This window comes from Gracilinanus agilis, chromosome 6 (genome assembly GCF_016433145.1).
Source record: "Gracilinanus agilis isolate LMUSP501 chromosome 6, AgileGrace, whole genome shotgun sequence".
NCBI lineage: Eukaryota > Metazoa > Chordata > Mammalia > Didelphimorphia > Didelphidae > Gracilinanus > Gracilinanus agilis.
The window spans coordinates 238,545,765-238,561,551 of record NC_058135.1 but is presented as its reverse complement, the minus strand read 5'-3'; the positions used below and the strand labels follow the sequence as shown (position 1 = coordinate 238,561,551).

The 15,787-nt window shown below is 36.4% G+C and overlaps 1 protein-coding gene across 1 annotated transcript in view; it reads left to right on the top strand.

The window, feature by feature from the left end:
• The window catches only part of SBF2 (SET binding factor 2), a 545,383-nt gene that overhangs the window by 266,086 nt on the left and 263,510 nt on the right, over positions 1-15,787 (top strand). Inside the window, exon 6 of the mRNA XM_044680325.1 lies at positions 1,318-1,423. Coding sequence (XP_044536260.1) covers positions 1,318-1,423 — 106 coding nt within the window. The remainder of the gene's footprint in view (positions 1-1,317; positions 1,424-15,787) is intronic.

Genomic DNA, 15,787 nt, shown 5'->3' with positions numbered 1-15,787 from the left:
TTTTTTTATTAGCAAGAAATTGGAAACTAAGGTTTTGTATTGGGGAATGGCTAAGCAAACTGTGGAATATGAATGCGATGGAGTATTATTGTGCTACAAGAAATAATGAAATAAGCCATATCCTCTGAAACTGAGAAGATTTTTTTGTAAACTGATGCAGATCAAAATGAGCAAAACTATAACAATAATTTATACCATGATAGCATTTAGAGAAAACAACATTCAAAGATGTTAGAACTCTCATCATTTCAATGACGAAAGTTCAAAGAATAAAAATGAAACATATTACTCACTTGACAGAAAAGTAATGAACTGAATATGTGGAGTCATACATTTTTGTATATCACAATGTAGGAATTTTCTTTTTGTTTTAGATTGTGTGAAGGATTTTTTAAAAATTATTCCTTAAAGGGAAAAATTTTCCCTGTAAGTACAGTTATATAGATTGATTTTTTAAAATACTTCCCTTTGTTTTTAATCATAGAAATACATTCCTTTGTCTCACGGAGTACTGAGGGTAGCATCAATTTGTCATTTTAGTCCATCCTTCATGGCCTCGTTGCCTTTATTTCCCTATTTTCCACCCTCTTCATCCCTTCATCTTACCTGCCTCCTCTTCCCCAGTCTCCTTATCGCCAATAGAATAATTATTGTCTGACTCTACAGTAAGTGTTGGGTTTATCCTTGAAGAGAACTTGTCTTTGGGATATCTTTCTTTGTTTAACTTTATTGTTTTTATAATCTGGTGAGCTTCTTGGGAGAACTCAGTGCATCTTCTGTTTGTTCTTAGTATTTTCTTAAAATATCAGATTATATAGAAATGAGGGATTTTTAGCAATACATCACACTAACACAATTCTTTAAGCATTAAATGTTCATTTTCAACTAAGTTCTGTTTGCTCTCATCTGCTTTTGTGAACTTAATCAAAATTATCTAGATATAAACTTTGGAAGGGCAGGCAGTTTTATTTTTATTCTTATGTCCTAAATGCCTAACTCGGGGCCTGACTGGTACAAGGCACTTAAAAAATGCTGGCTGATTGATTGATGAGCACTACCCTTGCTGCCTTCATTTCATCAGCATCATGAGCAGCTGAGCTCCAGCTCTTCCCCATTCCTGTTTAGGCTCTTACTTTCATTTCTGCTAAATATTTTTTAACTAGAATTCTAAAAATTGAACTTAAAAGTGTACAACAGAGAAACTATATTCTTCAAGTCAAACTGTGAAACCCTAAATATGGTAGACCATGTGCCTGCAGATGTTTTCTTCTCTCTACTTGAGATAAAAGCAGTTTGGTTTTTGGTTTTTTTCTACAGAAGCTGTTTTCCTTGGGAGCAGGAGACAGACAGCTGATACAGACTCCTTTACATGACAGCCTTCCTGTCACTGGCACCAGTGTGGCTCTCTTGTTTCAGCAATTGGGTATGTCTATTCTGGGTTCCAGAATCATCTCTTAAGGAAAACTAGGAAAAACTTTCCATTTTAGGACTGGTCACCTGCCATGAATCAAAGAAAAATGTTAATATATAATTTATTTCTTTTAGGTATATTTTAGGCCTAGTTTTATCTGCTTTCATCCTTTCAGATTTTTGTTGAGGCCTAATTATATAGTATGTTTGGTCTGTCATTCAGTCATAAAGCAAATTAAGCTAAATGTATCATTATTGTAGCATGAAATGTCCCCCAAAAATACACAGTAGGCAGCAAACTTTATTTTTCCCTTCTCTCAGAAATGAAGTCAACAAGCTTATGAAGGCCACTGTAATTACCTGCTATAATCCCTCTTATTTCCAACAACTGTAACTACCTATCAGCCAAACCCCCTATGCCAGTGATGGGCAAACTACAGCCTGCGGGCCAGATGTGGCCCCCTGAAATGTTCTATCTGGCCATGTGACATTATTCCTAATCTGATGAATACAATGAGGAGGGTACAATACAATGAAACTTTGAAAGAGTTGCCTTAGAAACAGACTGACAGATGAGCATTCCCTTTCCTTTGGCCTCCTTTTTAAAAAGTTTGCCCATCACTGGTCTAGGGCATCCTGCTCTGTCCCAAGCCTGGCCTGGGAAGGCTTCTTAGAAGAGCCACAAACTGATTTCTCACAGATAATGCATATCTAGCCTGGACTTAGATTGTACTATGCCTTTCTACTCTTCGTTTCCTTCAGTCTTTCTTCTTGAAACACCATTTTGTAGGGATTCAAGAGAATGTTTAAGGGAAGGGCCTGGGGTTTGGCCAGATGAGGAGGACCTCTGACAAGAGTGGTGTGAAGGACTGGGCCAACCTGAATGTTGGAAAGGGATGGGAGGTAAAGAGGTCCTGTTGTCTCTCAGAGAGAAGACAGGCTCCTCTAGTCAATATTCAAAAGCCTTCCCAGCCTCGCTTCGTCCCCAGGCTTCCCCTCTCTCCTCAGGGTCTTCCCTCGTGCCTCTCAGAATGGCCACCTCCTCTAGGCAGGCTTCCTTATCCTCCCCCCCCCCCCCGCCCCTGATTCAGGGTCACCTTGTGTTTCTTGTATGTGGGCAGAGCCTACACTCAGTCTTCTCGTATGTAAAAAGGAGACGCTCAGACTAGCTGGCCTTTGAGTCCGTGATAGAAGCCTTTGCACGTCATCTCCTTTAGGTGAGTATGAGCAGCTTCTGGTCTTTGTGTGTCCCTGGCCAGTAGCAGGAGCTTAGCACCCTTGTTGGTTGATTGATAGGAGATTGGTCCCATCGTGGAGGGCCTTGGATGCCAGGCAGAATGTTTTCTATTTTATTCTAATAGATCCTTAACAGGGTAAAAGATAATAGATCTTTAAATAGAAAAGAGATCATATCTTTGGAGAACCTTTATTCTAGGCTTAGTGGGGAGTTTTACAAAGTCCTAAGTAAGATGAAATTATTGTTTTAGGGAGAGTGCAGAAATGAGAAATAGATTGCCACAAGGAGAGAGAGGCCAGCTTTTGGCCTTCATTCCAACTGAGTGGCTGTGATTTATTGATTTCAACTTGTCAATAGTAACAATGTAAAACTGAATTCCAGGGGGCAACTGGGTGGCTCAGTGGATTGAGAACTAAGCCCAGAGATGGAAAGTCCTGGCTTTCAAATCTGGATTCAGATACCTCTTAAACAGTGTGACCCTGGGCAAGTCATTTCACCCCCATTGCCTACTCCTTACTGCTCTTCTGCCTTAAAACCAACACATAGTATTGATTCTAAGATGGAAGGTAAAGGTTTAAAAAAAAAAAAAAAGAACTGAAAAATGGTTGTAAAGTGGTAACATTATTATCATTTTAAAGCCTGTATCTATCAACAGTGGAGAAAAGGAGACACTGTATTTACAGTCTGAAAATGGAACTTGATGTTTGTGTTAATTTTTTTTATCATCAGACCAACTTTCTGCTCCTGCAAAAGCCAGAAATTGTCTAGTGGAGCAAAATGTGCCCCAAATGGCAAAGACATAAGTGGTATAACTTTAAATAAAGGACAGAAGCTAAAGAAAGTGTGGAACATAAGGCTTAATATTGGTTAGTTGCATTCAAAAAGAAATAACAATAATCTATTTTCAAACTTGAAGATAAGTAGAATTTAGCATCATTTGCTGTCATACTGAGTCATATTTCTCCTTTGGAAAAGCCCACCATGCTACTTTAAAATTGAATTTGTATATTTAAAAGAAAGCACTCAGACAAGATCTTGTCTTAAAACAATTTTTAAAGTGTGAGAGTATGTTCTTTGTTCATTTTCTTTAGTAATTGGGAGAGTAGGCTTCTCACCCATCAAAATACTAAAATTGCTAAGGAAATATCCACCTCAAAAAGACCACAGTTCTTGATTTGATAATGAAATCCATTTCTGAAAATCTTATACTGTATTTACATTTCAAGGACATTTAAAGATATTCATAATGAGCAGTGGCAGTGAAATAAAAACATTTACAGCTTTCTTTCCAAGCTCATGTATTAATATGCATTTACAAGTTAAAAAAATGTTTGTTTTAAATTGCAGAAGAATCTGGTTTTGTTTTGTTTTTTAAAAAACTCTTATCTTCCACCTTAGAATCAATAATGTGTATTTGTCACAAGGCAGAAGAGTGTTAAGGGCCAGGCAATGAGGGTTAAGTGACTTGCTCAGAGTTCAATAGCGAGGAAGTGTCTGAGATCAGACTTGAACCCAGGACCTCCCATCTCTAAGCCTGGCTCTCAGTTCACTGAGCCACCCAGCTGCTCCTAAGAATCTGGTTTTCAAACAAAAATCTTGTCATAATCTTTATCTTACCATAAAGAAAATGAAGTGCTTCCAAAAATTGAATTTATTTTCCTAACTAGTATTGAATAAATGAAACAGCAAAAAAAACTGTCACGATTTACTTAGACGAGGAAGACAATAAACCTGCGTTGCCTAAAATAACTTTTGTTAATAGTAAGTTTTGAAAAATATTTATTCTGAATTATGAGATTTTTCAATTGTTTTACTTAAAACTATTAAAATTAATTGATTTTATCTATAAATTTGTTTTTCTTCTTGTCTCTTGTAATTTAAAAATTAAAACTTATTGATGCATTTTAAAATGATAATTGTTTCCCACTAAACACATATATGTCCAGTACAGTCTCTTACAAATAAGCAAACAAAAACAATTAAGTAGAACCCATCAACTAAGACAGCTAGGACTGAAGTGTAAGTAGCATTCTGTTATCTTTAGGGCAGCACCACCCAAATAGAAAGAAAAGTTTTTAACATCAGACATCTGGAATTTGCATTGGACATTCCATTTGTTCAGATTCTTATTGTTATTTTCTATTGCTTTTATTTACATTATTATGTTCATTTTGTATATTATTTTCCTTAATTTGATTTGTTCATTCCATATAAGCCCAAATAAGTTTCTCCACATTTCTCTGAATTCCTCATATTCTTCTCTATGCTACACTAATATTCTCTTCTACATGTACACCATAGTTTATCTGTCATTTCTCAATTGAAAGACACCTATGTGGTTTTTGACTATCACAAAAAAATGCTACTATGAATTTTTCAATGTACATAGAATTTTCTGTCACTGATTGAATAGTCTTTTATATTTTTATACATAATTATGAATTATTTTTTAATAACAGTGATAATAAATAACATTTATGTAATGCCTACTTTCTACCAGGCATTGTGCTGAGTGCTTTACAATTATTATCTCATTTGATTTTCAAGACAAACCTGGGAGGAAGATATTATCCCCATTTACAAATTAAGAAACTGAGGCAAACAGAAGCTAAGTCACTTGCCAGAGTCACACAGCAAGTATCTGAAGCTGAATTTGAATTCATATTTTCCCAATTTTAGATTGATTGTGCTAATCTATGTCATCTCACTAATTCATAGCTCCAACAACAGTGTTAGCACATGTTACCATCTTTATTGAAATGATAGATGTGGCAAGTTATGTCACTTGTTTTAATTTGCTATTCTCTTATTACTTATTTGAGGCATTTTCATGCAGATGATATTTTGTATTTTTCCTTTTGAAAAATTTTCTTGTCCTTTGAATACTTATAAATTAGAAATTTATAGTCTTAGATATTTACGTCCATTTTTTTTATAGATTTTGGATGTCAAAATTTAGTCAGCAATGTTTAATATAAGGATTGTTTTTCCACTTGATATTTTCTCTTTTCCCATCTGCATTGATTTTGTTCATGCAGACACTTTTAAACTTTAGATAATTAAATTTTTCTCATTTACTTTTTTTCTTTTTATATGCTTTTTGTAATTTTCTCTCTCCCTTGTCTGATTATAATTGGTTGCCCCCCCATCTCCCTAGTTATGCTAGATGCAACCTTCTATTCCCTTTTGTGTGTGTGTATATGTTTTGTGATATGACTTGATAATATTCAGAGATATGTATTCTTACTAAAAGTGTTCCCCACTGATGTGTGGATGACAGAGATCCCATGTAGAGTCCAAGTTGAAGAGAATTCTTTGTGGATAATGAAGGCTTCTAGCTTTTCCTGGTCTGAGGACAAAAGAACAGTGAGAGTTAGGATAAGATGCAAGCATTTGTGAGGCTCTTAATAAGCCATTTGGCAAAAGGACTAGTATTCATCTGTGACAGAGACCAAGGACATTAAAATGTGAATGCCCCAGAGTGAAAGAAGGTTGAGAGTTTCTAGGCCCATTCACCAGAAAAACTACCTTTAAAGGGGAGAGAATAGGAAAATGAGCAATAAAGGAATTTAAGGTGAAAAAAGATGGAAATTATCAAAGATCTCAAGAAGAAAAAAGCTCAGTTAAGCAGGGAAGAAAGATAGACAAAGAGAGATATATGTATATATACACATATTCATATATATGTCTGTATGGTGTAGTATAGAGAAAGCTTGAAAAAACTATGTGACCCCTTCTCTCTATACTACAATGGGTATATGTATGTATGAACATATATACACATACATACTAAAAAGTAGCTTATCTTTATTTGAAAAGAAAGTCCATTATAAGTGCATAGGCAGCAAGAAACAAGATTAAAGAAATCAAGAAACTCTTGAGGACAAGACCTGAAGGTTGGCCAGACAACTATGATGCAGTGGGTTGGAGGGAGGAAGTGGAGATTGCAGAACTAGGGAGGGAGGATTCATTAATAGTGTTACTATAACGAAGTGCTTCTCTCCTGCACTTTCTTTTCTTCCAAAGCCACACTGAATATTTCCAAATAGATTTTCTATTATGACTGTTATTGAAGTTCTGTGTTTTAAAATAAAAGATCAAATAAAAATACAGTTAGCAAAAAATGAGTTCAAATTGGACCATGATAAAAGACCTGTGACTTTTTGCATTATGGGTTTGTCTATTTCTTTGTTGGAACCCTTTCTAAGTCTCATAACTATTGATTCAGAGTCCTACACATTCCTTACTATTATAACCTTGAGACATTCCTTAATGCTGGTGTTCTTCATCTTTTTTTTTTTTTTTGCATCTTTGCCATTCTTAGCCTATGGATTCCATCTTCAGAAAAACATTTTTAAATGCACAAAATAAAACACGTAGAATTACAAATTAAATCAGTTATGTTTAAATGCATTTATAAAAGCTCCAAGATCAAGTATTAAAAGGTTCAAGGACCCCTTGAAATCTATCCATGATCCCCTTAGGAGTCCATGGACCCAAAATAAGAATTCCTGATATTCCTGTGAATTTTGTCTTCAATGATGAGAAATCCAATAGAATGAGGCTAATTGATACATCTTCTACCACTTCAATATTCTTCCTTACAAAGATTTGTCATGTCCTTTGAGGCAAGTCTTTATGTGTGCCAGGCCAGCAGAGAAGGCTTTCCATGAGAGTGTATTACTTTCCTCTCTGTGGAAGTTGAGACATGTAAAGATTATGCTTGCACCTAGTGAACTGGTACGTCTTTGCAAGATGTTCCTTACCAGGTGGTCTACATTAGGCTCATTATCTCTGAAAGCTACTTGTCTTCTCTAAAGGCAATAGCCCCAAACAGTGAAGATATTAATAACAGAAGTAAATGCAACAACAAAATCTAAGAGTCAATAATAGAAAGGAATATCTCATTCCATTAACTACAAAAATTCTTAGTTTGAGGATCAGCCTACCAAAGCATGGAAATACTTGTATAGATTCAATTAAACAGTACTCCTTAAGCAAAGAATAACTTGAATACCTAGAGAAATATTCAGTGTTCATGCCTGAGCCATCCCTGTGTACCAAAAATAAGACTAACAAAGCTAATTTACATTTTAATGTTATAGCAATCAAATTATCAAAAAGATACTTTATAGAACTAGAAAAATATTAACAAAATTCATTTTTAAAAATATATAGAATATCAAAGGAAATGCTGAAAATAAGTAGAGACAAGTTGAAAATAGCACTTACAGATAGATCTCAAGCTATATTGTAAAGCTACAGTAATCAAAACTATCTAATATTGTTTAAAAAATAGAGATGTATTACAGTAGAACAAATTAAACAAGGGAGAATCAGGAACAATAGAATTCAGTAACCCAACAAAAAACATAAATTACTTAGGAAAAAACTCTTTATTTGATTTTTTAACTATTAGAAAAATTGGAAAGAAATTTGGCAAAAATTCATATTGTCAGTACTTTACACCATGTTCCACAGCCTGTTTTAAATGGATATATGACTAATATTAAAGATCATACTATAAAAAATTATAAAAAGCAGTTATCTAAAACTTTCACAGCTATAGATAGGAGATGTGTTCTTAGCCAAAGTTTAGAGCAATTATGAAGTCTCAAACAGATAACTTGATTGCATGAAACTCAAAAAGTTTTGAAAAGCAAAATTAATACATTATAGATAAGAATTGAATGAAATGAGAAATTTTTGTATCAAGTTTCTTTGATTAGGGTTTGGATTTCCACTGTACTCCTAACGTTCTTCATTCCCCACCCACTGAAATCCTGGATTGTGGTCTTGAAAGGTGAAATTTTCCTTTAGCTTGACTAGAACCTGTTCTCCATGTCATTTCCCATCCATTACTGTACCATACTTCCCCTTCCCCCATCTTGCTATTGTGCTTGATTAGAGTGAAAGCTCCTTGATGGCAATGACTGTCTTGCTTGGGAATAATTTTGCTTTTAGAATTCAACAGTGTGATGTGAGAGGTAAAAATACTACAGACTTACGAAGTATGGTCTCCAGAAAGAGGGACAATCTCTTCGACCTTACCTAGGCTGTATTCCATTCTGTTCTGGGTGTCACATCTGACAAAGGACATGAATAAAACCTAAGATGTCCAAAGGAAGGTGATGATAAACTTAGAAAATAACACAGAACTATTAAGTAGTCAGAAAACCACTCTTTAATCAGGAAAAGGGGATAGGTTCATTATTCTGGCTACCACACAGAGCCAAAGGTTCTGGGGCTCTAGGAACCATATCCCTGGGAGAAAGCACTATGCTAAGTACCAACTCTTCTGGGAGAAGACACAGGTCTTAGTGCCAACTCCTCCAAGACACTGAGCCTAAGAGTCTCTTTATACCTTTTTGGGAAGCCTACTAAGACTAAACACAAACAGGTGCATAAACCTCTTTGCAGTAACTAGCTATGGTATTAGGGAACAGTCAGCTGTAACAAATTGAATCCAAAGGTCAAACTGGGCTTATTGAGAAGAAACTTTAACCCAATAGAGAAACCTCAAAAGCAAACAAAAGCACTTAACATTTCATTATATACAAAATAAGGGTATCTGGCACTGGGGGTTTCTCAAACGGACTGTGGTAAACTGATTCATACAAAAATCCACATTGACAGTGAGAAGGCTACAAAGTATACTATACTGGGATTATTTGCAGAACTAGGAGTTGTTTGGCTAGGAGAAAACAATACCAAGGGGGAAGTAGCCTATTGTTTATGTCTTTATATTCCCAACAAACTCTGAACCCAACAGAGTACCCCAAACATAGTAAGTGCTTAATAATTGCTGTTGATTAATTGGCATGATAGATATATTCTAGAATTTGAGGGGCCATATGTCAAATGAAAGAGGAGTTCTACTTTCTTCTGTTTGGTTCCAGAAAACAGGACTTAAAAGAGCATGCATTTGTTGAAACCACAGGTATAATCTTGATGTAAAACAGAACTTCTTAAAAATTAAGAGCTCTATCAATTTGTAATATACTGGCCTTGCAAGATTTTAAGAACTTATGCTATTCTACAAGTAAGTGCTGGATGTTCAGATATTGAAGAGGGGATTCTTGTTTGACTACTGGCTGGACTAGAAGGACCTTAAAGGCCATTTAGTCTTACTCCCTCATTTTACAGATTAAGAAAATGAGGCACAGAGAAGTTATGGGATATGTCTGAGGTCACACAATTTTTAAGTGCTCAATGTGGGATTTAAGTCCAGGAATTCCTGACACCTCATCCAGAATTCTATCCATTATAGTATGCTAATTTTTGTAGTTGATGACTGAGCACTCTTTTAACTCTTTGACCTTTGGACATAAAGTCTCATATTTGGAATTATTAGATACTTTAGAGTTCACCTGGTCGGACTCTTTCATTTGACAAAAAAAAAAAACAAAAAACTATGGCCCCATTAAGGTAAGATCAAGTCACCTACCAGTGGAACTGGCCACATATATTTGTATAATTTTTCTTCATTTCATTACCACAAATAAGCAGCCAAATTAATTGGAATAGATGTATCTTTTAACATGGAAATTGGGTGAAGTTATTAGTGTATTTATGAGAGAGGAAGTGATTAAAAGGGTCAAAATGCCAGAGAGAGTTTGAAAGTCAGTAGTTATATTAAGAATGCCCTTTCAATCCAAGCATAGGAAGTATCAGGAAACCCCTGCAATGTTTCCTCACCAGGTTTAGAGGTACATGAGAGTGCAAGTAGTCACTGTTTCGTTGGGGATAATTATTGGACATTAAGACCAAAGAAGGGGGGGGCAGCTGGGTAGCTCAGTGGAGTGAGAGTCAGGCCTAGAGACAGGAGGTCTTAGGTTCAAATCTGGCCTCAGCCACTTCCCAGCTGTGTGACCCTGGGCAAGTCACTTGACCCCCATTGCCCACCCTTACCAATCTTCCACCTATGAGACAATACACCGAAGTACAAGGGTTTAAAAAAAAAAAAAGACCAAAGAAGGTGGAATGGAGTTCAAAAAAGGGGGGAAAAACATTTTATCAAGGAATTATAAGTGATTTCACCAGCTCAGCCAGCAGCAAACAGCCAATTATTGATTGTTATACTTTCATTTTAACCCTTTATCTGTACTGGTAAAAATAAAATATACTTTATACCAAAAAAAGGACTAAAACCAATTGCTATTTCTAATTCTATTCAACTTAAAGTATTATGAAATAAGAATTAGTTGGATTTATTAACTGATACAGCACAAAAGACAGGAGCAATGAAACTTTTATGGAGTATTTAGAACTTGAGATACTAGGAGAATGGTGAGAATACTAATGGAGAAGAAAAATGCCACAAGAAGAATGGTGGTGTTGGCAAATTAAAAAATCAGGATTATTCAAATCATAGTGTATTACTAATAGGGGAACATCATTAGAAATTCAACCTGCAGTTCACATCTCTCAGTACCCTCTGCCTTTGGGACCCTTCCCTCTGTTGGGAGGGTTGATAGCTTCTCCCAGAGCCTCTTTTTAAGGAGAACTAGGCAGGCCATGTCTTCCTTTCCCACCTGGCCCCATTCCCCTGGACTTTGCTGGCATGCCCTACTGCACTGGATATATGTATATATCCCTTCTCCCTTTGTGTATTGTCTTCCCCTTTAGCTTGTGAGCTGCCGGAGAGCAGGAACTTTCTTCCTTTTTCAGATTTGTATTCCCAGCCCTTAACAGCACAGTACCTGGCACCTAGTAGATACTTACTAAATGTTTATTGACCTAGTTCTTAGGTAGCCACTTTTATCTTCAGCCCACTATCCACCTCACTGATGGTAATTTCTGGAAATAAAAGTTTACTAGCCTATCAGATTAACTAGGGTCAAGAGAAATGTTTAGTTTGAAAAGAGCTTGGACCACAGCCTATAAAATTAATTAAGCTCTTAAAAAACCAAGGTATGTCCTATTTGGAAAGAGTTGGTGACTCAAAAGAATCTGTGATCTCATCAATTTGAGAGTTTCCTCCAGCCATGCCTTTGCCCACCCCTTCCCACCAGCTTCTCCTGTACAGCTCTTGCTTTTGTCCCAAAGTGCTAGAAGCCAACATTGCAAAGGCACAACGAAGCCTCTTGCTCCCTACCCTCATCCCTCATTCTGGCCACATGGCAGGCCTATTTTTCTGTTCCTACCACACTGTCACACAGTTCTTTACACTTATTCTTTTTCATTTTCAGAGGGCCCTTGGGGATTATATGCTGCATCCTGCTCATGCCTACTATGTCCCTTTTTATTGCCTATCATGTGATATTCCAGATCTTTTAACACAGTGCTGGTCCATATTTCACTGCCAAATGCTAACAGTCATAAAATAGGTTAGAGTCAGGGTGGAGTGAGGAGCTGACACTTAAATGTCACTCTCACCTTAACTGGTCAAAAGAAGGAAAAATAACACCCATCTTTGGATAGAGATATATACTTCATCCAGAAGGGAACTAAGAGGGAAAGAGATGGGAGGGAAAGTAACAGAGAGGGTAAACTAAGGAAGAGATTAAGCCTAAACACAACTAACTAATGATACAGAACAATATTTATTGCTTTTCTAATACATAATGTTTATATGATACTATGTGCCAGGTTCTATGCTAAGTTCTTTTCAAATATCTCATGTGTCATAAGGAAAAAGACATTTACAAAAATATTTATAGCCGCATTCTTTGTGGCGAAAATTGGAAATCAGGGGTATGCCCTTCAACTGGGGAATGGCTGAACAAATTATGGCATCTGACAGTGATGGAATACTATTGTGCTCAAAGAAATAATAAACTGGAGGAATTCCACGTGAACTGGAAAGACTTCCAGGAAATGATGCAGAGTGAAAGGAGCAGAACCAGAAGAACATTGTACACAGAGGCTGATACACTATAGTACAATCAAATGTAATGGACTTCTGTACTATTAGCAATGCAAGGATCTGGGACAATTCTGAGGGATTCACGAAAAAGAACACTATCAACATTCAGAAGAAGAACTATGGCAGTAGAAACACAGAAGAAAAACAACTGCTTGAACACATGGACATGATTGGGGATGTGGACTCTAAACCCCAGTGCAACTATCAATAATATGGAAATGACTCTTGATCAATGACACATGTAAAAACCAGGGGAAATGTGCATCAGCTACAAGGGGTGAGGGTTGGGGGTGGAGAGGAGAGTAAGAACATGAAACATGTAGCCATGGAAAATTTTTCTAAAAACCAAATATCTTATGTGATCTTCACTGCAACCCTGAGAGATCAGTGCTATTATTGTTCCCCATTTTACAACAGAAGAAACTGAGGCAGCCAGAGTAAAGTGACTTCCTAGGATCCCACAGCTAGGAAGTATCTAAAGCTGGATTTGAATTCAGCTTTTCCTGACTCCTGGCCCAACACTCTATCCATTGTGCTACCTAAGTACCTAAAGGAGCTTATATTCTAATGGGCAAATAGAACATATCTCAATGTATAGAGAGAGCTACAGAGTCACTTGAAGAGGCAAGTGTTGAAACAAGCCTTGTTTAGATAGCATTGAGTTGAGTCTTGGCAGAAATGAAGCATTCCAAGAGGTGGAGGTGAGACCAAAGGATATGCCAGAATAATAGCCAGCAGTCCGATTTCATTAGAACAAAGAATGTGCAAAGATGTTATCCATGACTGAAAATGTAGACATTAAAATTATATTTGATCTCAAAGGCCACAAATTCTTCTTAAAAATCCTCTGATTTGGGGACAGCTGGGTGGCTCAGTGGATTGAGAACCAGCCTAGAGACAGGAGGTCCTAGGTTCAAATCTGGCTTATACATTTCCCAGCTGTGTGACCCTGGGCAAGTCACTTGACCCCCATTACCCACCCTTACTGCTCTTCTGCCTTGGAGCCAATACACAGTAGTAATTCTAAGATGGAAGGTTTAAGGGCTTTAAAAAAATCCTCTGATTCTTATGGCATTGGATGGTAGTACTATGCTAACTTGTAAGAATTTGGGCAAATTATTTAATTTCTCTATCTCAGTCTCCTTATCCAATGGAGAGGTTGGATTAGGTCCTTTCTAATGTTCCTCTTGGCTCTGATTCCATATTCAACTCTTTGCAAAAGCCACAATACCTAATGTGGTATCTATATTTTTGAAGAAAGTAAGGCTAGATTGGAAGTAGTGTGGGGAAATCCCAGAATCAGTAGTCAGGAGGCCTGGGTTCAAGTTCCAGCACCACTACTAACTTAATTGTGTGACCTTGAGCAAATAGCTTAACCTTCCTGGGCCTCAATTTCTCCATTTCTAAATTGATAGTGAGGAAAAGGGAGAGTGGACTGGCATCACAGATTTTGAAGTTGAAAGAGATTTTTAAGATCATCTAGCCCAACCCTTCATCTTAAAGATGAGGAAATTAAGTCCCAGTCAGGGTCAATGTCCTACCTTTCCAACTAAATATACTCTCAAGGGCAGGACCCCCTATATTAAAAGTAGTTTGGTAGCAATAATGGTAACTAAATATGTTTATCAAGATGGGTTTTTTTTTAACCCTTACTTTCTGTCTTAGTAACAACTCTTAAGACAGAATGGCAAGACCCAGGAAAACAAGTTAAAGTGACTTGACCAAGGTCACACAGGTAGGAAGTATCTAAGATTAGATTTAAACCCAGGCCCTCCATTCTCCAAGCCTGGCACTCTATTTACTCAACCACCTACCTCCCCTTATCAAGATAGTTTTGCAGTATTTTGACCACAGGGGCATAGTAAGAGTATAGAACACAAGTCTTTATAACGTCAAGCATAATTCGTGTGATTCATAACTTACTACTAGGAATCATTGAAGTAAAAGATAGTTTTTGAACAATTCAAGAATTTAATCTTTTAAGATGGTTCTATTTAGTTTCTATTTGTATTCTAATTACATACTATAATAAAATGTTTTGATTTCTTGTTTTATTTTAAATTTTATATGCTTTATCACTAACATCCTATGACACAGAACAGCAGATTATATACACCTTTAATATCAAACTCTTTAGAACTCTAGTTAATTCTCTTCTTTAACTAGGGCAGTGTGTTTGCTTATCAGGGAAATGGTCTATATTTTCATATATGAAATTTTCTTTTTGTCTTACCCTCAAAGAAACTTCTGAAAAACTGAAAATAATTGTGTTTCCTTCAGCATGAATTTGACCTACACTATATCAGCTTGCTTTTCATAGCTGTGTTTCCTGTACATCTCAGTAACACAACTGATGGTAAGGAGGGAAAACATAGGTCTGGTCCCATAGGGAATGGATCCGGATGGCAATTGTTTGAAGTTGGGAAGACCTTGAATCTTGGAAAGTAGTGACCAATAACAGGAAGCAAACAAACAAAATCAAGCCCATCTTAGAGTCAGAAGACTTTATATCTGCTACTTATGTTTTGGTATTTGGAGAAAAGGTACTGCAAATAATGAAGAGGAGAATTCCAAGGGTCTTTATCTCTGCTTTTTTGAGAAATCTATTATGGAAGGATGGGTGTGAGCTCCATATTAAATTTCCCTTAAACTTCAAAACTTAAGGATTCTGATTTCTTTTTAACTGAAGACGTGAAGGGGAAACAAGACAAAACCCCACAAAAACCAAATTAGGATCATTTTTATCAACTTCTTAAAGTAGTGCCCAATGCCCATTATTTCACTGAAGCAGCTTTATTAACCATGTGCATCATCATTGGCTCTCATGTGGGGAAGCTCTTCCACTATAGGCATTCCTTGTATAACATTACCCTAACCAATTTTGTTTGGCAAACTTTATGGCAGCATTGCAAACTCCTCTGTGATGTCATTTAGCCATGTGTCCATTTAGAATACTGCAAGGCAGCTCTTTAAGAATTTGAACCTAGAAATTCTTTCTCCTATAAATTTTCTTCAGGTTTAACATCTCCAGTTTCTTTCATCAGTACATATATGGCATTGCTATGAAGGGGTCTAACATTATTCTGAATGTCTTCAGAGAGTGAAGTTAAAAGTGAGGTAGATTTGGGTTCAATACAAAGGAGAGCTCCCCAGCAACTCGAACTGCTAAGCAGTGGATTTTTTTCTCCATTAATTAATTGTTTTACATAATACGTAAATCAGTTCATACCTCCACTAGTAATATATTATAATGTGTAACTATATTGCTACCA